Source organism: Bacillus rossius, chromosome 2 (genome assembly GCF_032445375.1).
Source record: "Bacillus rossius redtenbacheri isolate Brsri chromosome 2, Brsri_v3, whole genome shotgun sequence".
Classification (NCBI taxonomy): Eukaryota; Metazoa; Arthropoda; class Insecta; order Phasmatodea; family Bacillidae; genus Bacillus; species Bacillus rossius.
In genome coordinates this window covers 28,380,168-28,404,502 of record NC_086331.1, presented here as the reverse complement: position 1 = coordinate 28,404,502, position 24,335 = coordinate 28,380,168, and the positions used below count along the sequence as shown (strand labels likewise).

General features: G+C 37.4%; 1 protein-coding gene across 4 annotated transcripts in view; it reads right to left on the bottom strand.

Annotated features, from left to right (window-relative positions):
• Nucleotides 1-14,410: 14,410 nt before the first annotated feature.
• The window catches only part of LOC134529196 (SRSF protein kinase 3-like), a 270,468-nt gene continuing 260,543 nt past the window's right edge, over nucleotides 14,411-24,335 (bottom strand). For all 4 annotated transcript variants that reach the window (XM_063363043.1, XM_063363045.1, XM_063363044.1 and 1 more), the window contains one exon: nucleotides 14,411-20,616. In XM_063363043.1, coding sequence (XP_063219113.1) covers nucleotides 20,432-20,616 — 185 coding nt within the window. In that variant the 3' untranslated portion in view covers nucleotides 14,411-20,431. The remainder of the gene's footprint in view (nucleotides 20,617-24,335) is intronic.

The window sequence follows — 24,335 nt, the reverse complement described above, 5'->3', positions numbered from 1 at the left end:
CAATTGAACATTCCTCCCGATAAAGCTCTGCCTTCTACTCATGTAGTACTTCCTCATGTAATTGTGGGAGACGAAGCCTTTCCTCTACAAAGGCATCTAATGAGGCCATATCCTGGAGCGCAATCTACGGATGATGAATCGATGAAAGTTTACAATTACCGGCATAGTAGAGCAAGGCGTGTCAGCGAAAACGCTTTTGGTCTACTAACAAAACGATTTCGTGTTTTTTCCATTAAATACAACTTTCTTCCAAAGAACATGGAGAAAATTGTGTTAGCTACAACAGTTCTTCATAATTTATTGCGGAATGATGTGTGTGCATGGGGAACCTGCAGAACAGGAAAACGACAACGAAATCTGTGCTCTCCAACAGTTGCCTAGAGTTGGCGGGAATATCGTAGCACTTGCAAGCAACATAAGAGACTCATTCAGAAACTATTTCGTCTCTGAACATTGTAGTGTACCGTGGCAAATGGATCGCGTTTACAGTGGCAGGCATGCCAGGCCTTAATGAAAAATAAACATACTTGCAACTTTCGCGATAAATTTCGTAGTAGGCCAATATAAGATGAATGGCAATCACTTTGGAATATTGTGTAATTGTTATTCATATATCTATCATTTTCGGTTTACAAACAGGAGATAAAATTCTATTTAGAAATGTGTGGAAATATGCTGGAGTCGATTTGAAATGCAGCGTAGGCCCACAGACAGTGCACAGTCGAACCGGTAAAGATTTATATACACAAAACTTGTGTGATTTTATATACTGTTACGGACATACTGCATTGTTTAATAACTTTTAATCTTTTTTTTCTGATGTAGCATGAAGTATTTTTTTTGGAAAATACATGGCAAACAATTTTTAAGTTGTGTGTAGCATCTGCAACAATATAGTTTTGAGAAAACAGATAAAATAGTTTTTCTTTGAATAAAAATAAAAAAAAATACCAAAAATTCTTTCGCGAGCACTATCTACAGTCCTAGACATAATATTTCAGTACAAAAATGCAGTAAACATGTTTCTGCAATACTAATGTAACGTATTTTGTCACGGTACAATAACATGAACTAATTTGGCATTGTACAAATCTAAGCTACATTGGATGCTCAAACAATTATAATATTACTACTACTACATCTAATGATTGTAGTAATAATAATAATAATAACAGAACCAAAAGAAGTAGCTACTTACGTGTACACTTCTCAAATTTCTCGCTTATTTCTTTCCACGCATTCTCTCGCCTAGACGCATCATGAAAATACACATGTGACGTATCGTATAGCATACGGTACTCCCTCACTGCTTCAATTAATAGTTCTTCGTTCATTTCCATTACCATTTCTAAGCACTACTTTCACCACACTAGCCGATCGGGCCGGCCGGCGGAACGGAAATTATTCTTTGCTACACGTGCGTGTGACGTAGAAATTGCGCGACACGAACCACCACAAGTAGCAGCAGTGACTCGCACCCGTGATGAAATTAATAAGTATAAGTGTAAACCTGTTCTTTATTGGCCGCAAGTGTTTGTTTTACAGTATTGTTTAATTAGTTTTAAGTTAATCCAGTACCGTACACAAAGACGTTGAAGGCGATCCCGAGCGGATCCGAACATGGCCGAAAAGGCAGTTACGTAGTTAAATATGTATTTTATTAAAGCTACTGTTTCGTGTAATAACGAGAGCATGAAGGGGCGTACTTTCATTACACACGTGTTTTGTGTCTTTTGCAATATTAACCTATGGCACGTAATCAAATAAGAGTAGCGACCATGTTGTTTGGCGCGAAGACGCCATCAGCCTCGGAGAGCGCGCTCTTCCGGCCCAGTCTGTCTGCATCTCCGGCCTTGGTAGAACACCTCCGCACCCCGGAGACTTCATCGTTTGGCACCACTGACCTAGTAATTCCATTGTCATATTTAATAATATTAATCGCTTTAATAATGTCGTCTGGGCCTGCCTCGGACAGCGGGCTGTTTAACTTAAGAATTTTTGAGTCCATCACGGGACTTTGACTTTAGCCAAAGAGTAACATGCGTGCGACCACGATTGTGGGTCGCACTTCTTATAAACCGATGCGTGCCATAAGGCCTTCTATCTGTTACAATATAAGCGTGTGGAGAGGCGGATTGTAACATATACATGTGTCATTGGTAAACCGTTTCACTTCTTGACCACGTGTCGATCTTCTACAGTAAGAGGTGTGTGGGATGCCTTGAAGAGCCCACGCAGTGCCCTAACATAACGTCTGAACAGCGTGACCGACGCTCAGAGCGGACCAGGTCTGCAAGGTTTTGAGAGGAGTAAGTAGGGCATCTCGAGTCTCGACCTCACACAGGCGACGTCACAGCCCTATACAGAGTCTACACTGGGTCCATGTGCCTTTTAAACATACGATGACGCCCATATACTTCGAAATAACACGTGTAGAACGGATGAGGCCCTTCGACAGCAATAAAAATAACAACATTGTCAATTAGACATTTCAGACACGACCATAGTTGCATATTAAATTTATTTATATGTTCTGTACTCACCATTATTCGTACTTTAGAAGACATTACTGACAATGCAGTCTTGTGCATTTTATTTATAGTTCAAAAACGTCCTTATAAAACTGTAGAAAAATAATACTTTAGTAAGTTTGTAAATCTATGATTAGGAACTAGGAAAACATCAGAAAATTATTCTGGGCTTTAGGGAGAGGGGGCGGGCGGAATGCGGCTATGACCTCCCCCCTGGATCCGCCAATGCTTACGCAGGTTTCCTACCCAGAACCCTCGCACCAAAGTTGGCGCATTAACAAAATGTAAACACTGCGAGAGTAATGTTAGGATGCATTTTATTTATTATAAATTAATTTCATGAACATCAATTCGAATGCCTTACTATTTAAAGTAGAGATAAATCACCACTTCCCATCAATAAACTACTAGACTATGCTATCGGTGACATTAATGTGTGTGTGGTAGCCTGCTGTGAGCTATTCTGAAGCCTGACTGAAAAGAATCCAAACGATTTGAGGTTAACATGTTTTATGGTGCACAAAATGTTCCAATGCTCTAGCGATAATTTGTGGCACACACTGTGAAAATTTTATATTTTAAATTGGTTTAATGTACAAATACTTTCATGAAGTTGGATTCTTTCCTTGTGTAAGAGGCAGTTGAAAGATATACTTTAACACAGAAACTTAAATGAAAATACTTTTACCATTTCATTTTTATTTTTTTATTTCTTATGGCATGACTGTTGCAAGTAGAAAAACATGTTCAAAGAGGATAGTCTAATAATTAAATAACGTTTTATTTAATTATTTACACTATTAATTAAATACTAACCCTTAAAGTGTTTGTCCACAAATTCATCATTCTTTCATTTAGTCCACAGTTTGCTCTCCCCGATGGAGCTCGACTCGACAGTGGCTCTCCCAGCTGCTCCTCTCTTACCTTGTACCTCTGTCACACTACCCACTACCTCACTCAAGCATCTCATACACTACAGTCTTGATGTAGGTACCAGACTCTGCACACGAGGCCCGTCGCTTGTCTTCCGCGTTCGTTCACCAAGGGATCACTCGCCCTCTTCACTTCACTCTACTGCCTCAGTGGCTGGAATCGCCATTTTTATACCCCTCAGCAACCCTTTCTGGGGTGGTCTCGCATCCCTTTGAAGTGTCACATAATCACAGTCGACTGGACACCCGAAGCTCCCAGAACAATGCCGTCCTAATTACGCCACTCCACGCAGCGGTCTCCGGGAGCACGCAGAATCTACCAGAAGGACTGAGGGTTCAATGGCAAAGAGCTTGGAAGGGGGTAGTGGTGGGAGAGGGGTAGTGGGGACTGCCGCTAATCCGACAAGGAATGTGCGGCGCGGGACCAGGAGTCCACCCGGGGGCCAAAGGGGCAGATGACTGCTAACAGGTCCACTGGCCTGTCACAGACTCCCGACATTTGTGTCATTTGTATGTCTGCTGAGGGGACTCACAAATAAATCCCCAACTTAAATAGTTATTTTCACAGTGGAGTATTTTTTTCTTTAAATATCCGACCAAACCAGACTAATTTTGGAAAACTAGGACCTTCATTTATTGGAAGATACCAAATGACTTGAGTTCTAAAGATTTTTTAAAAAATTAAACAGGTAATCCATTAAATATTATGAGAATGTAGCAGTTGATATGGCATGCAGTTCTAAAGCCGCCACAAATGATAGTAATAAGAAACGGAATGTGTCTATTCGTATAATTTTATTTCCTCAAGCATTAATAACTGTAGGTCTACTTAATGTAAATTAATCCTAGTTTACTCAACCGTATTACATAATTTTTTAAAGCGCAAACCATCATTGATTACCACGACTTCAGACCTATAAATCTTGATAAGAAAATAATAATGCCCAAACTGTCTTGGCAATGAAATGAGTCTTTCAAATGTTAATAAAAATTAGTTTTTTCTCGCTCATGTGGCTGGGGTTATGGGCTCGATCCCAACATCTCGGCCTGTCTCATATGCATGAGTACTGAGTGGGTACCCAAGAGTTTTAGAGCGCATACAGCATGTGGCATTAGGCTTCGCGCACACTGGATGCGTATGAACGTCGTCCGTATACGTACGACACATATCGTGCGTTAAAGAGCGCGCACACTGATTGCGGTTTTGTACGACACGAACGTGCATAGTTTGTAGCTGTAGGAAGGCAGGAAACATGAGTAACATATTGCTTTTAGATAATTATCTTGTGAGACGTAGAATACGTCGGCACCGCCAAAGAAAAGAGTGGGTGAATGTAATACACATGAGAAGAGAAGAATTAGGTGAATTTCATCACATCTGGGACGATTTAAAAAGTGATCCTAATCGGTTCTATGGATATTTACGTATGACACAAGAGACATTTGAATATATGTTAAGTAAAGTGAGACCTGCATTGACAAAATACAACAACTTTCGCAAGACCATAACACCTGAAGAACGATTAGTGGTAACACTGAGGTGAGTGAATAAGAGTATATATATATAATTAATTAATTATACTATACATATTTTAATCAACATTTTACATAATAATAATAATACACTACAACAATTGAGTGGGCTTTTGTCGGCTGGCTATTTGTGTACGTGAAAACGTAACTTTCCAACTGTGAGCACATACAAGACACATTCATTTCTGCGGGTTATAATGAAGAATAAAATCCGTGAGTGACATAACTCCGCCTGATGACAACTGCTCTTGCGGTGTAGCGGTTTGTTGCACATATTCTTCTTGTACGTCCTGTTGCAAAATGCTTGATTGTTCCACACTTATTAATGTAGACACGTCGCTACGATTGTCAATACGCATTGCAGGCGAAAACTGTTGCACGCTGCACTGCAACGAATCACTAGATTGATCACTTGAAACTGTTGATACATGCACACTACAATCGGACGAATAATCAGATGGCTTGGCTTTGGATAAAAGCAAGTTTTGTTCGTCAATTAAAACCTGTTGTAACTTTGCTCGCGCAATTAATTTACGATGTTTTGGTAATTCTTTTAGATAAGGTGAAAGACTCATTAGAAATTGCGAATCGGAATCGTTTAAGGTTTCTTGAAAACAATGAAGTTTCTTTTCTTCAATCTGCAAAAGTTTTTCGTCGATTTCATCTGCCCTATTCCTTTTTTTATGTTTTTTCAATGGTAGTTTAAATGATTTGTTAGGGGTTTTGACTGTAGTCAGTGATGAAGGTGACATATTGCTATTGCTTGCCACAGGTGAATCTGGAGATTTTGCCAACGTACCTGTATTTGCACTGTCGCCCTCGCTATCTGCGTCGTCAAGAGTTGGTGGAATGTTACCTTTTAAATCTCTTCGAGACATTGTGGGTTTCAGGAACAGTAGCATCTTAAAATATGGCCACTTACTTAAATGGTCTGAGTTGGCTTCTTGACCGGACTTTGTCGTTGTCACTTTCTTCAGCTCTCGCCCAAATGTATCCCTCATTCCTCTCCACTTCTTTTTGAGCTCTTCAACTGAAACAAATGAGGAATTTTGTTTCAGGTACCTAGCAACTGGCTCATCATTCAAGACACTTGGATATTCATTCCGAATTTCCAACAACACTGTTGGTAACATTGTACATGAGACATGCAAAGTGCTTTGGGACAGTCTTCACGACATGCATATGCAGTTTCCATCGGGAAGAGATGTAACATCTATCATTAATGATTTTTGGACAAAATGGCGGTTTCCTAATTGTTGCGGGAGTCTCGACGGAAAACACATACGAATTAAAGCACCCGCATGTTCAGGTAGTATGTACCGTAACTACAAGCAGTACTTTTCCATTGTACTGCAAGCTGTTGTCGATGCGAACTACAAGTTTATTGCTATAGATGTTGGGGCTTACGGCAAGGAGAGTGATGGGGGTATTTTTTCAAATTCCAATCTCTCAAGGCAATTGGATAACGGAGCGCTTAATGTCACAGTTGAGAAACAGTTACCAGATAGTGATATAGTCTTGCCTCACTTCTTAGTAGGTGATGAGGCATACCCTTTGAAGACATACCTCATGCGTCCTTATCCACAAAGGAACTTGGGCCCTGAAGAAGAGATTTTCAATCAACGCCTCACTCGAGAAAGACAAGTCGTGGAATGTGCTTTTGGTATACTATGCGGGAAGTGGCGGTTATTGTTGAAAACGATTGAGGTCAAACCCGACCGAGCAGATGATATAGTGAAGTGTGCGTGTTTGCTTCATAATATTATAATTGATAAAGAAGGTGTTACAGAGGTGACACAACAAGCAGTAACCACGAACATTGTTGGCGCAAACAGAAGGTTCGCTACTTTAGGTGAAAACCGAAGTGCAGTACGAGCTCATGCAATCAGAGACACTTTAAAAACATATTTTTCTCGCGACAGAACTCACTAATATTGTATTCACCATATGAAACTGTTTAACTATGTGTACATGTTGTAATGTTAACTTACCTGGTATTTTCAGTTGCTCTGCCACTTCTTTCCATGCAGTGCGTTGGTAATCACGTAAATTATAATTACAATCGCTTTGATCCCATAAACAAGTTCTTTCATGTATCATATTAATAAATATTTCAACATCCATGTTTCCTAGTCGTACGTTCAAATCCCAACAAGATGGGATCGTGTCGGACGTCTGATGTACACGTACGTATACGCACGACTAACTTGTACGCAGTGTGAGAGCGTTCATTGTCTTTCAACAGTTGAGATCGTTCGTACGTAGTCGTGCGTATTCGGACGGCTGAATTTCGTACGAATACGCATCCAGTGTGCGCGAGGCCTTAGATCTAGAATTATCATAAATTCAAGCAGGTTGTCAAACATGTTTTTAAAGTCCTTAAAAAAATGTGAGCCAGTGTTTCAGTATTCGCCCGTAATATGTACAATTTAACCTCGGTAACAAACGAATCCATGTGTTCTCATGTTGCAATATACTTACAATATGAAACTCGGACACAAAATTTAACGTACATACAATTCTTTAAAATAATGCCTGCTAAAATTGTGTTTTAATGCGAATCGCATGTAGTTTCTGCTCCTAGTGCTAGAATTTGCTGCCAAAGCAAATACAATTATCAAATCATTCGATTTGCAGAGCAAAATTTTAAACTATAGGCCTATAATGAAACGGCTCCGATAAAAGCGAAAAAACTTGAAAAATCATTAAACCCCCGCTTTGGATCAGATTTTTGACAAGGAATTCTGTTAAAATACTGTCCATCTGGTTGAAGTTCATTGAAAAGTTAATATTTTTCATTTTTCCTTTGTCTTTGTGAACTCAGGTTCGCGCTATCCACCACAGATGGCAGACCGTGGTTGTTAAACATTTCCATTCCTTTACTTCCATTGCATTCACAAAATTACTCCCACCAAATACAGCATACCAAGAGCTAAGATGTTATACATAAAAATGTGTAATAACTAATTTTATTTTCAAGAATTCATGAATCATCAACATTGGAATGCAGTATATTTTCCGATAATGTCGTACTTTGCGAGTATTTTGGGTGTTACATCTTAGCTTTCGGTATAGAGCATTTGGTAGGAGTAATTTCTTGAATGGAACGGAAATCGCATGGAACCAAAATGTGTTATCACAATGCTGCCATCTGTGGCAGATGGCACAAACCAAAGTTCACAAAGCCAAAGGGAAACTTTGTAGAATTAACTGTTTAGTTAATTTTAAAACGATGGGTAGTATTTCAACGAAATTCCTTGTTGAAAATCAGGTGCAAAGCCAGGGTTTGTATTTTTTCAAGTATTTTTGCCTTATGTCGGAGCTGTTTCATTATATAGTTTAACATTTCGGTCTGCTCATCAAACGATTGAATAGTCGACGTAGCTGCTCCGGCAACGAATTTTAGCGGCGGGTGAAAAACTGCATGTGATTCGCATCAATAAATGTAGTTGAAAACACAATTTGTGTATACTTATCACACTCCGCATTATTTTAAAGAATTCTACGTCAAATTTTATACCCGAGTTTTGTATTGATATGAACATACTGGAATTAAGGCCACGAAACAGGCCAGGAGACTGCTAGTGGTCAGCTGGCTCGTTGGACCCCTGGGTGGGATGGGGTCCCGCGTGCAGCACATTTCTTGTGGGATTAGCGGCGTTTGTCGCTATAACCCCCCTCCTGCTTCCCCCTGCCACTGCTATTTGTCACCGAGCCCTCCATTCATCTGGAGGATTCCGCAAGCTCCCGCCGGCAGCTGCGTGAAGTGGCGTAACTAGAACGTCATTGTTCTGGAAGCTTCGCGTGTCAAATACACCCTGATGATGCCATAATTCAAAGGGATGCGAGATATTCCAGAAGGGGTACTGAGAGGTATAAAAATGGTGATGCTGGCCTCTGAGGCAGTAGAGTGAAGTGAAGAGGGCGAGTAAACCCACGGTGAGCCAACACGGACGACAAGCAACTGCCTTCGTGTGCGGAGACTGGTGCACTGAGACTGTGATGTGTGTAACGGATGAGTAAGTAGTGCGAGGCAGTGTGTAGAGACAGAGGTGTGCGGTAAGAGATGAGCAGTACAGAGAGGTACTGTCGATTCGAGCTCCAGCGGGGAGAATAAACTGTGAACTAAATGCAAGAGTGGACCGAATTTTAAGTGTTGTAAATGAATTAATACTGTAAATAGTAGTGTTACGCCCCTCCCTCGTGTCTTGTAAAAGTTATTTAAGTTCCTTATCAAAATTAGGAAACACTTTGAAATGGAAATCTGAATTACATGAAATTGCTGGAAACGAACTGGTCAAAAAGAATAACAGAGGTTCACGAGAGAGCGAGTGTACAAGAATGTTCATACAGCCCTTGAATGACTTACAAGGAGCTGGAGGATCGTTTAGTTATGAGCTTAAATAAAAAGTCAAGATTTGGGTTGCTAGGATTCTTTTTGATTTATTATTAAATTAAATCATTCAAATTCTTTTCTTTTAGTTTGCTGGTTGAATTGTAATAAACAACAACAAAAGTTAAGTTGGCCCGGGCCCTACACAGAATTATACCAGTTATACATTAAAGTTAAATCCTTCCTTAAAAACAATATAAAATACATTTATAAAGACAAACACAAACTAAATTTAAATTGTCTCCCAGCTGGCACTTGTTGATTTTATTTGGGGCATGTTGCCGGCGGAAGATGGGAAATTATCTGCCCAGTTGCCCGGGACGAAGTTAAGACAGAATGGTGGTATCCCAGTTGATGACCGGCTAATGGGGCTGAACAATGGAGGATTGGCCTGCACTTCTGGAGCCGTCAGGTTGTTGGAATATTGGCGGTACTCTTGAACCCGCCTACAGACCAAACCAATCAAAGAAATTAGGCCTGATCTGTAGGCGATTAAGGGAGGGGCGGAATTCGCCCTCGTGAAGGGGTAGAATCAAAAAGGGGCAGTGGTGAACACTTACCGAAGCGGGGAGAACTCAGCCGTCTTGGTACCTGGTTGGTGCCCGTCGCGCAAAGACGCGGTCTATCGCGGAAGTCATGTTCTTGGAGCTTAATAAAATACAAAAGAATTTACAAATATTTCTAACTGCTCTGGGCAGACTACCGAAGATAAATGTAAGACTAAAGTAATAAGGCCAGGGTGCCTTAATGTAGGTAACTACATTCCGCAGGCGGATGACGGAATTCGGCGAAATGCGTGTGAGGTGCGGATCAGCGGTGAAACCCACCCGTCTGCTCTGTTGAAAAGCTGCCCAGAGAATCCTCCTCGATCAAGAAGACTTCCTAATTAAAAGCGTGGGCTCTGCCCTTTGGGTCCAGGTGGAGGGGGACTCATCGATCTCTCGAACCCTCGAGCGCATGGTCGACTCCTGCGAGTTGCCTCGCAAAAGGGGGGTGGACAGTGCAGCGCTCTGGCGGCAGTCTGGGGGAAGGACACATGGTTAGTTGGTGTAGCTCTCGTTAGATGGGGCGAGCTGTCGTCACTTTTGGCGCGCCCAGAAGTTCTTTTTGTAAAGACTCTTCTCGAGTTGCGGCCATGGGGGGGGGGGGGGGGGTTTATGGGGTTTATGACCGCCCGGGGTCACCTCAGGCAGGGTTCTAGGCGCGGGGAGAGGGGAAATTTCCGCTTGGGCGATGGAAATTCGCGGCGAATGAACCCCGCTGTGTCTGCTCCGGCTTGAAGACTGCTGATGGCCATACTTCCACGAAGTCCGTTGGGAGCGACGCCAGTGCTCGCCACAGATTTTCTAGTCACGAAATCGTGTAGGGTTATGAGACGCCGGGCCTGACTGGAGCCGGGAATTATAGGAGATGGCTGCTTAATGCAGCTTCGGCGAGCTTGATAGCTGAAGGTATGAAGAGGGGGGGGGGGGGGTGTGGAGATAAGGAACACGCTACAAAAAGAATTGACCCGGCTGTACACTGGGCTGAAAAAGTCTGTAGGCCAATAAATTTAAGTTTATTTTTTTTAATTAAAAAAACTAAATTATTATAAAACTAAAAAAGTGCCTATAATGCACATGATTGGCACAGTAGTTAATAAAAAAAAAACTGTATTTAATTAATTGGGCTATCCTTTTCGAAAATTTTTTTCCCATACTAAACCATATATAAAGTGTATTTGCCACATAAGAACACATGAATTTTCTCATTACCGAGGTTAGATGTTACACATCTCTGACGACTGAAAGTCTCACACACATTTTTGATGTGATTTTATTTTTGAATACTTATTATTCATTTTACTGCGTTCTCCAATTTCATTCATCATTCTAGAATAACTTATCACCTACACTATCACAAACAATCATCAATACTACGAAACACGAAGAAACATACGACTTACAACCACTTACACAGCATGGTGGAAACCATATCCTTGTATGATCATGCTACTAAGTTATGAAATAATAATACTATATCTTTTTACTTATTATGGAAAAATGGTCAGGAGGCTTTTTTGTCATCAGTGTGGAATTGTTTTTTTTTGTCTTATCAACTGTTCTTGGACTGATGTTGAGTTATGGGAAATTGTACATAGATATAATAAATTCATGAAATTGTGTTTTATTTCATAGTTCTTCCCACTATTATCCATATCTTAACTATACCTCATTTCTTCATTAAAATAAGGGATGTATCCTTATACTGCATAGAAATCCACTGAAATGGATATAACAAGAAAGTCCCTTTTGTTGCAACTACATATGACAAAACCTGAGTACCAGAAACAGAATGATCTGCCCACAGACCATTATAAATCATTGTGTAAAACAGTTACATGCATTGCAGGAACAGCCTCATAACCATTTTGTTATTGTATTGTTATTAATAGTCTGAGAGAGTTGTGGTATAGGATTTTGGCACCAACAACTAAATATTTTCCTTAGTGTAAGCCTTACATATAGTGAACTATAAAATGATTAGAGGCCGCAATACACATCGACACGTGTCACGTATCATGGATAGGGAAGTAAGGCATGTAGCGAAGTAACCAACCATCCCGGAGTGTTGGAAAACTCAGATCAGGATGATGTGATCGGTATTCACACGCAAAATAATGATATGTGATTTTATGCTCCTTGCACATGTAAAATATGTATCGAGTTATAAAAGAAGATTGTCAAGTCCCATTCTGTCAATCATAAAGAACTCAATTGTGGAGTCAAGCTTTAGCTACTCGTTTGAATTGGCTTGAGTTTTGCGGGCACCTGACCATGAAGTAAAGTTCCTAATTTTATCTTAAGGCATTCATGCTGGGCTTAGATACTTATAAAATTCTTGCTCTAGATGAATTGTCAATTGGCCACAGTTAGCTGGACACATGGTTCTAAATAAGGCAACTGGAACACCTTCTTGGGTAGGTAGTAGAGACGACCAAAATAATGTTTATTAAATGCATCATATATGTACTTATGCTACACAAAAATTCAAAGTAAAAAGCCTTAAGGTATTGCCAGAATGGTTATACGAGCTCAGCAAAAAGTGGCACAATTGGTCGCTAAATTTAACATGAACATGATACAAAATAAATTAGGTACGTACCCTGCCTCAGCAAGGCTGAATGTCGGGAATCCTGGGAGAACAGTACTGGTATGTAACTGTTTAAGAAAAATTATGAAGTCAATAAACAAGATAAGTGCTTTACTAGGGTGACAGTTCTTATTCACTACAATAAACCATTTTGGGTTTTGTTTTATTTTAGAAAATCAAACACTGACTTAAGTGGCATTCTATCAGCTGTTTCATAACTGATATTTCTTTTAATAATTGGGTAAGAAAAGCATAGTTGTTTGCATTTGTAGAGTGAACAAAGGTATAATGCATTTGGGATACTGCACACTCTTTCACTGTGTAGGCATAGCTTTTTTTTTTCAGTTATAAGTGTTGGTGAATTCAGAGCCTAATGATGACATTAGATATTTCCCAGGTTTGTGCTACTTGTTATATTGGTGTTAGATGATTGTGGTTATCTTTTCTAGTTATGAAATACAAAAATAAGATGAAATATTACATTTTAAGTAGGTAGTTTTAATTTACAGGTTGAGTCATGTTGCTTTAGTTATGTTAACATAAAAAAAAAATACATTTCATGCAGTTTTCTTGTTCTTTTTTTTTGGGCACACACTCTTGTTGCTGATTAGTCAAGTTACTGTGACACATGTTTGAAGGTATGGTAGATGTTGGCCTCACATGCACTCTCCCTCTAAATTTACTCAACAGTTTGCTTGCAAATGTGTTGCACACTGGCACACACCATACTAGGCTTGGATTTGTTTTCTTTCTCTCACCACCACCCCCATGCTAGTTAAAATGCCTTGATGTGTTTGTATCGGCTAGCAATCAAACTGAATGAATATGTGAAATGCTGTAGGAAATTATTTAGACACTACTGAATACTTACCATTTTTTGTAAATACCAACACTCCTATACTTCATGCTATATTAGTGCTAGTATTCAGAAGTTTGTGGAGGGTACATGAATGAAGTGAAAGAGGTATAAAATGTGTAAAATGGGCGTGGTTCAGAGTAGTTTTATTTTAGCTTTACGTCTTGTCAACAGCTTTGAATATATATACTGTATATAAGTCGCCAGCCCAGGTTAAAATTTCTAATACGGTTTTGAGGTAGTTGGTTAATTCACTGCCGCAATCGCCACCATCTCTAGGGCATCGACTTGTGGTGGTCCCTAGCGGACAAGTGTCGAACTCTTCAAACACCCCTTCCCCCTCCCGTTGAACGATGTTGAGCTGCAGTGAATGATAGATGAGGGGTGCGGGGAATGACAGCGGGCGACAGCGCTGAGCTCTAACGTGTAAATAACAACTAAGACGATACAGGGCGTTACGGCAGCGCACTGCAGCGGTGAAGTTCCCAAGCTGCTCATCATACGCTTCTGAAAAACGTAGAGTAAATCCTATCCACTCGCGACTTCTATACAGTATATATATTCAAAGTCAACAGTGAACTCATTACGGACGAACACACACAATAAAAACAATATGAAGTAATTAGGAAAGGTATAGTCAGGAAATATCCCAGCACCATAAGAAATCAAAATGGCTGGATGAGGATTTTAACTCAGGTCGTCCTAATTGCGGGTCCATGTTATGCCATTTTGACAAACAGCTCGATAATTATTTATGAAACTGTAGAATGCTGCCAGGGAAGAAAAGGCTGGACCTTGGCTGCTGTCATTACTTTCTTCTCTCCTGATTGCTTATTTAATTTGCTGTGTCAGGGCGTGGTCATGCTACACTGTTCCCTGATAACACCAATTAAGTTATTGTAATTTTTATGTTAGCTGGGACGAGTGGATCACTAAGGTGTTCCAAAGACTCTGAAGTGATGATCACACTACTGGAGAGCATTTTTATACGTACTTAAATGTGTGAAAAAAAGGAAAAAATGATTAACTACCATTAAGTATTAAAGGCTTTATTTTGTATCTAACTAACCTACATAAATGAAATAAATAAAAGATCAACTTATACAATATAAATATTACTAAAAAAATATATTTATACCAACTTTTGCAACATTCAACCATCAGAGGAATGAATGTTTTCTAAGACTGCAGGAAGCAGTGTTCATCAAGCCTGTTTGCAGTAAGGCCATCAACTCTCTTTACGTAACTCAACATTTACAATAATTGAATATACACTAAGTGAATACTCAACTAGTATGGGCTATGAAAAATTAAAAACAAGCTAAATGAACCAATTTTAACAGTTTTCAGCATAAGCACAGCATATAGGTAAAATGGGACAACATGCTGTCCTAACAACTTAAAACAAATTAATACATGTCAGTACAAATGCCAAGCTAAGTTTTGTTTGAACCTACTATTTTTATTACTTATTTTTAAATTAGATAGCAAGTGCAACAAAAATTGAGTTATGTACTGTTTAACAGAACATATTTATGAATGCTATATTTTGCCACAGAAAAAAAATTGTTATATTATGAATAGGTAGTTTTTAATTTGTTAAAAAATAATAACTACCAGCTTAAAACAACAATTTCTCACAGTCACGTACATACTGTAATACAGTGAAAATACAGAAAAGCTAAAAATATGGTGTTGCTCAGTCATATCACTTTACATATTTATTTCTGTACATAAATGTGTGTAAAGGTATTTATACTAAATAAGTATGTGTGCACATAAATGTATATGCATAAATACACAACTACATATATACTAGGGATGGGTTGAATACTTCTCTATGAAATTTGAATGCTGAGTACTGTAACAGTAAAAGAAGTTCCTTCAATTGAAATAAAAATATGAGTATGGCACTACTCAAGAACCAAAAAAATTACTTCCTTCTATAAATAATTGCTGACCACTTTATACATTATAAACTTTTTTAAAACTCATATACAAAAAAAAAAAAAACCCTGAGAAAATACAACTTATGAAAATTTCCTGCATAATAAGTTTAAAAAATTTAGCACTTAACCTATTAATACAAGTTTACCATTATATAAGTTTTCACTGTTAGTAAGTAAATTTTTTTAAAGTACTTTGAGAAACTTCTTGACAGGGATTTACTGTAGTTCACATTGCTAATGATTGCAGAACTGAAGCTGTAATCCTCAGTCACCTTTGGTTTAAAATTTGTTTCCATTCCATATTGTCTTTTTTAAAAAAATAATTTAATCCTTCCAGTTGTTGTGGATATGCCTGATGGATAGACACCTGCAAAATTCGCAGTTTCGATGGCCTTCAGGATAAACTGCACATACCCCTGTACACTCGGGCAAATAACGCAAGTTCATTGGCTGCCGACTTGTAAGTCGTCTCAGCTGGTTTGTCTGTGATTCGATTCTTCTTTGGTTGAGAGTTTATTACTGGTTGAGATTCGTCCAGATGAACAGTAAGCCAATAGCAAAATTATCTAAGAGGTATATGTGTTTGAATTCTAGCCTATCACCGAATGAATTCGCGAATATTGCAGGTCTCTACTGATGGATCACTGAAAATATTTTCACCAGTGTTTGTGCCTACTTGTTTGTGAGAGATCCATTCTACAGTGAGATGCTGTGACATTTCATGGCTGCTGTGGTATCTTTTTAACAACTTTTAACACTTTGTTATGATTTAAGAGTAGAGAATTATTTTCAATGACTGCTTCATTACACCCAAGAGTGAATAAAAACAAACCTATTTTAAGTTGAAACCACATTTACTAGTATTAATTTATGATTAAATTGTGTCTATGTTAGCAAAATTGTCATTGTGAAATTATTCACTGACACTAGTTATGTTACTGTAATATAACTTAACATCAATCAATAACTTAAGTTTGATTTTTTTTTTAAATTGGTAAAAACTAAACTAGTACTAAATCCATATAGTTCTTGATGTTCCGAGGTTTTAATCAAGCTGTTTTCACTGCTGTGCAAGGTAGTGTAAACTTCCTGTATTTAGGGGTACCATTTTAACCTACTACAAATAGCAAATTAGCAACCGACAAACTAGTATAAAGAAACCATTCACAATAGGTAATTATTTAAGTTGTTAAAAACTTTTAAAGGTAATTAAGTTCCAATGAATTAATGATTTTTGAAATGTTTGGTGCAAATCCTTTCTGGAATTTTTTAAGTGCCAATGTATAAATCATACATTCAACTTTTAATTTCGAGGTACGTATATATAGACTAAGTAAACTTTTATTTTACCTTCACAAAGTTAAGAGTTTTGTTAAAAATTGCAAGAAAGTATAGCAATTCAATACAAATCAGCTACAAACTCATGGATTCAACCATCTAATCCCAAATATATCTATAGGTATGATATGTATTATATACTTACATGTACATATAGTCATGTGTGTATAATTCCATATACACATGTAAATGTCTAAATATATGCACATGAATACAAATATACATATAAATATGCATATACAAATATACAGTAGAAGCCCTATATAATAGTCCAAATTATAGTGGATTCATCTGTCAGGCGTGGCAAAGTCATAGCTGTATGTTATATTCCAATTTCTTTTTTCAGTGTCACGTTACACACATGTTCGCACTCATTTGAGTGGTGATGATTTCTGCATGTTAGCAGTATTCTCCTCTTGCCCTCGTTGCGCATGGCAAGCCACGCTGAATGCCACACGGCATCATGTCCAGTAGAGTTGTAACCTGGTTTCCCTTTCACACCCCCTCCCCCACCCCCCCTCCCCAAGCCCGAGTGTGAATGAAAGTAATGAAAGGCTGCAAATTAAAAAATGTGTGGCCATGATGATAAGCAATATCTCTGAACCATTGCCCACACAGATCCAGTTTTTACTTCTAATGAATTAATTAGGGCTTAGTATTCTCTAATTACCCTGTTGTCTTCAAGACACTTTACTGGGTTATGTTCTGTTTCATCTGGGCCCATGCAGGACGTAGTGGAGGCAGCAGGCACATTTCAGGCAGGCTACAAAGATTATCCAAATATTTTTGTATTTCCTCTGGCACTTCACTTATGTGCTTAATTGATGTGTTACTTGAGTCGAACAGCTCTCAACTCCTGTTGGAAATTCATCATCAGTGAAAATATCATGACTTAACTAATGCTATTATTGGGGGCTAAATGTGGCCATCCTGAGTGATTAACAAAAAATATTAATATTCACGCCTCAAGCCTGAATTGCATGCTATTTTTCATGTATACTTAACACACATACCCACTTGTTTTTTTCTGATTAATTGGTTCACTCTCAATCTGAAAAGTTGCATTATACTGGACTTCTATTGTAATAAAATATATACATACTGTTATACCCGTACATCAGCTAACCAAGCAGCACTTCAAAAGTAAATTCGAATTAGCTGAGGAATCAAATAGACTACCTGCAACAATGCAATTTGACCCATTCTCAAAGACAATGCAAATAATTTTTATTGTGAAAAAATGCATTATCAGGAGGATGAATCTTTGCCCACTTTAGATACAATGGCCATCACCATTAAAGTGGGGCAAATCACAGGGGAGAATCGTCAGCAGCTGGCTGATGATTGACACGTGAGTTGAAGTCTTGATAGTGGACACCAACTGTGTCCTTGACAAGGCACTCGGTGTGCAGGCAAATGAGGAACATGTTAGCTGGGACGAGTGGATCACTAAAGTGTTCCAGAGAGACTGAAGTGATGATCACACTACTAGAGAGCATTTTGATACGTACTTAAATGTGTCACTAACTGTATATTAAATGTTACATTAAAAAAATTAGAACACTTAAACTATAGTGTGAACCTTTAGACTAAGTTTAGTCTTTCCTTGTTTTGGGCACTGCTAAGTGACAGGGTATAACAATATGTAAACACACAACACAATAAACATTCACATTTACACTTGTATACAAATATATACATACACACATGTGTATATACATATATACAAATTTATATATCAAAGTTATGTCAAGCAGCTGATAAAAGTGTTTAGTCTGCTCATCATTATTTATTCACATCTCATTTGCAGGATTTATTTTTCAGTGATTTATCACTACCAGCTAAATTTAATCTTATATGAATATTTTTATTTTTGTATAATTACTTTTATATTTCAATAAAAATTATCTTTTCAGCAGTAAGAAATTTTTTTTGTGTCAAAAGCAATACATGTGTTCACATTTCAAATAGAAGATATACCTACATAGAATTGTTTGTATACAATTTCATGTTCTATTTTAGTTTGTGACTGAGGTAGGACTGCAGTCAATTGTACAACGAACGCATCATTAAAATTTTTTTAGGTGCAGCTGAACTAAATGGAATGCCACATGACCACATTATTTGCAGCTTTTATAAATAATGTGCAAAGTTAAGTACCTTGTCTTACTTTGATACACAAAATACCAACATGCAGAGATGCAAAGAATGAATTAAAAGAATTTGTCTTGAAATTCTCTGCTACAATACTAACTCAAATTTCCTTTACTTGGTGATCTAAACATTTGAATTTTACATGAATGACTTCAGTATCAGGAAAATTGCAAGGTGTCTAGAGTTCCTTTCTGGTGAAATTTCTATACATTTAATTTTTTCAAACAAAATTCCACACATTTTAAAATGTTTTATGGAAAGAGGAACTATAAGAAATTTCTGCACACCCATTCATTAACACTGCATTTTTTTCACACTACAGTAAGAAAATAATGCAGTACACTTGCACATTTCAAAATCAAAATGTTCAGGTTAGGAAAATTCTTTGTAAGGTTTCCTTCTGCTATAACTGGAGGAGTTAACAGCTCTGCAAGACAATCTTTAGTGTTGATTCCCTGTATCTCATGAAACTGGCTAATTTATTTTTGCAGACAGATACAGTGTCATGCAATTTTAATTATGGAGACAAAATTTATGCACAGCTCTTTTTTTTTTTACACATAAAAAATTCATCATGAATTCTCCACTCTCATTTCTTAGACACCAGACACCCAGCAATAATGAACAGAAAGTGAACAAAACAGATCCAGCTCTGATAACCATAAATATTATAACAGATCTTTTCAAACAGTGGAAAGAACTACTGTAATTTATTACTTAGGGCCAAACTACATCATTCCAAAAAAGTTTACAATGTTAATAGAATATATAAGTTTTACATAATATATAGTTTACATAATATATAATTTTACATAAAAATATTGTGTGTTTCTACAAACCAAAATTGTATGGCAATGTAAATCATTACATTTATATCATAAACTATACAACATAGAACATCAGAAATCTAAACTACCAGATTTCAGAAAGAAAATCAACATAGACTTTACAAATAAATAATTAATTAATGCAAAACTTTAGTATTTGGATATTAGTCAACATATCTGCCAAAGTTAAAAAATCCCTAACTGCCAATTTTATAGAAAAAACAGTATAGTTTTTTCTTTCTTACTAACAAGCAATACTCTTAAAACTGTCACATTTCAAGTAAAAAAAATAACTTTTATATTTTATGCAAGATGTATCACAAAAACTAAGTCAAGATTCTCAACTATGCACAAATTATACTTGCAAACATCTAGTGACAAATGTCATATGAAAAAACAACATGACAAACTTACATGACATTCGTTTCATTTGAAAACAAAAAATATGCACATTAAACAACAAAGTTTTTACATATATTTAATTAGCAAGTCCTATTCTGCTGACACAAATTACAATAATTTAACTATAAGTTTAGAAAGTATCTACTTTTAAGTTGAGGTTGAGACTTGATCAGTAAAAGACTATGGTTAACCAAGAAAAGTTTAAGACTTGATCAGTAGAAGACTATGATTAACAAAGAAAAGTTCTTTGTTACCTCCAAAGCAATAATGTGTTTGTTATGTATATACTGGCCGGTCAATGATCATTGAAATGAAAAAAATCACAAGTGCTGACAAAATGAGGCATAGTTTGTTTACTTATAGTGTGATGATTGCTACCTATCCTCAAGAGTTCAGCCAAGGATGCTTCAGGCACTCAGCAGCTGTGGCTCGCTCACTGGGGTCGAATGCCAACATTGGTGTCAGGAAATCAACAAATGCTTTTGCTTCTGCATGGTCCCACTCATACTTTTCAGTTAGAACTTCTAACATACCCCAGGGCTTCAGTTTGGTAATGTGCCGCAGTTGTCCTGTAAAATATAATTAAAAGCTTAATTATTTAAATATTTTTTTTATTTATTTATTTTAATTTGTTACATGCCCACCAACAGTTGTTGACTTTTGTGGTGGGCAGGACACATAGAGACAAGTACACAGTTATCACTCACTGCCAATGTATGGTCTTCCACTCTCGTCGGTACCACTGCAGGCAGAACATCTCTAAATGGCCAACACAAGAGGGCAAGAAAACCACACACAAGCAGTGATGGCAACAACTACAAACAAATACAAACAAACATTCATACGGAAAATATACATAAAGACAAAATAATATGAACAGACACATAAAACATATAATTACTTATTACTAAAGACTATAAATTACAGACAGAACATAAATCTAAACACGATAAACAAAATACAAAAGTTTATGAGAACATTGAACGGATACGGATACTAACTTGGTACAAAAATAAAGATGTCATGTCTAAAAGACAACTAAATTCAGTAATGAGAATGACTACAATGAAACAAAGAACAATGTGATGTGAAAAACAATTTTAAATTGAGAGTTTATTAAGTGGATAGAATAATAAGCAATAAAATGATAGGAAACATTAATTTTAAAAATACTAGAAGTAATTAAATAATTCCTTACAGACAATAATATATAATATATGTATAAAAAAGGTTTAGCCAAATAATATACAGTTAATTAGAGAAGATTATTCAACTTATTATAATTATAAATTATTCTGTACAGAATATCATTTCTTTTGTTAAGAGTACATACAGTAGACTTTAGTTGACTATGAAATAGAGGAACTCAGAGTCCAGTGTTGTCGAAAATGTATTTACAGCTGTTTATAGAGTTATAACAATTTTAATGAAGAGAGAATCAAGAAGTGCTCTACGATCAGTTCAAGGAACAAAATTGTGAGTAAAGGAGAATTGGGATTCTATTCTCACTTTACCGATTTTAAATTCACTTTCAATTCGCAGAATATATTTAGACTCACTTTTTTGTTTATAACTGCAATAATTCCAATATTAATTAATTGTAAATATATTCTTGATAATACTTGTCTTAAGAGTTCCATAATTTAGTAGTCACTTATTATCAGCTTTGTGTACAGTCCCCAAAGCAATGTTATCATTGATAGATTAATTTCGAAATTCAATAAATTTGATAAGAAATTTGAAATTAAACAATTTATATCTAGTATATTAAGTATATATTGAGACGGGACTCCGTCAGACGTCCCGCGTACACCTATACACATAACAATAAATAACCTATAACATTTGGGGGGTGGTAGCTATTGGTAAGCATGGTACTCGAGATCAAGTCTTCTCCCCATACAGGAAGTGTAGGGTATAATTTATGTACTGAAAAGAAACATGATTAGTTCATTCAAGCACAGATTTTATTCACTAGGATAATAAAAAAATAATAATAATCAAACAAATATTTGATTAACAAATTAATAATAAATCATTTAACAATGGGATGGGATTAACGAATAATTAAATACATTAAATACACATTAAAGTGAAGTCAGCCGGCAAACAATTATCTCTACAACATGGCCGTCGTCGCGCCAGCTCCGCCGAGGAACAGAACACTTCCCAGTTACCACTACATACATGCTTATATCCAGACGTCGATTTTTCCCAAAACCAAAAAAATAAATAATAGAGGTGGAATAATACTACATTATTACTTAAAAGATTAAGACGAAGATCGTCCAAGAAATGATCGTTGCGAACGAGCCATGGCCAACCACTTACCCTACTGACTTGAGGCGAAGCAAAGTTGTTTCAAACCGACGTGGACTCGGCTTCCAGAGAGGTCCCCAGGCAAAAAGCCTCGGCCCCTCCCTGGAAGGAGGTTTTAACTACAAAACTAGGCCATGCCGGAAAAACAAAAAAAAAAAATACGAACACCGGGAAAACTTATCCACAAGGCAACTCGCGGTCCCCTCCCTTCCCACAAGGAAAAAAAATGAAAAACAAGTGAAGACAGCTATTCCTTCTGCGCAGACGCGAGTGAGTTTCCCCCTCTCCCTCTTGCGCTGCTCGATTGTTAATTTTCCGTCTACGTTTCCAAACTCGGACGCAAGATGGCATCACTAATCAGGACAGAGTCCTCGAAACGAGAACACAAAAGCCTCGCACGACAAACAAGAGACTAGCGTAGCGCAGCAGGTTTTTCTGGAACGGCGTGTTGCAACCTCTCAGCAGGCCCTGGCCAGCGACCCACGAGAATTAGCAACCCACGCAGCCTCGCAAAAGCCCGCGGCGCTTGCAAACTTCTATCGCAGTAACCTATATTCCCATACCCGCGTGTCGAAATCAACCGGCCGAGCCTGGAAACGCGCACGTACACCAACACGTTAACAAAAGTAAACTAAATTTAAGAAAAAAAAAGTAATGAAATTTTCAGACCGTGACAATATAGTATATAAAGTTAACGTTAATGTGTCAAATCACCCTATCTTTTTATTCTATGTTACCTTAAATATTTGTTGTAATTGTGATTGTCCTATTCTATTAGTATTGTTAATTTAGTACTTGTTTGTGTCTGTTGTAATTCCTGCAAGTATGTTGTTGGCCCAATGCGGTAGTGCCTACCTGTTGTGGTGCTTCCCTTCAGGTGGTGCCTACCAGAAGGCAGTGCCCATGTACTTGCAGTGACTACATTGTTGTTTGTAAGTAAGTGTATTGACTGCTGGTGGGAATGTGACACTTAATAAATAAATACTGCATTCCAACATAGTAATGAGGTTTTATGATAATATAGGCAGTAACCTACATAAACATAAGGCTTATATTTACAATATATTATATGTACATAATGAAAATTTCTGGAGCCAGCACTGATGCCAACACATTTCATAAAATATTCCATCACAACCACATACACATGTGAAATATTACAAAACAAAAACTAATACTGAAACCAGTTATAAATCATTTTGTTGGGGATTTGCTAAATAATTCACAGCACGCTATAACCGGTTTTACAATTTTCAACCAAACGGTAATCTTACCGTATTTCCACATCTGCTACATGCATATTTAAGTTGACATGCTATTCACTATGACCTTGAAACAGGAATAAAAAAACAGAGTCTAGCAAAGCAAGTATCACCTGGTCACATCTAACCAATCACAAATAATTCTTGTCCAAATCAAAGCACAATATTTTGACTTTTTAATAGACATTTTCATGTATGTACAAGTTTCAGGTCTATGTCTCACAAAAATATTTTATTTGTTCCTAATCCTCAACGCTGACCGGGCCTCAGTGGCCACGATCACTAATGTGTCACATTTATACAGCAAAGTCATGGTTTGAGCCCAAGACCCTTACGACTCTGATTTATAAGCACCTTCCAATTTAATCTTGCAAGCCTTTATGCATAGCCATGCAACATTAACCCTATCACGTAAAATAAAACCTAAACGCTGATAGGAGTTGCTTGGCTTCTGGGTTGTAGCCGATGTTTCGGTCAACGTTGCAGTCACCATCATCAGGAAGCAGTTACCTACTGCTGTTATTGAAAGTTCTCCTGCCTTTTAATACTCTTGTTTGAGAAGGGAATTTTTTTTCCGATTGGCTACAGCTGTGAACCAAAAGGAAGGCTCCGATTGGTCCACAGCTGCAGCCAATTGGGAAACAGTCCCTTCTCAGTATTAAAGGAAGGAGAACTTGCAATAAACTCAGTAGGTAACTGCTCCCTGA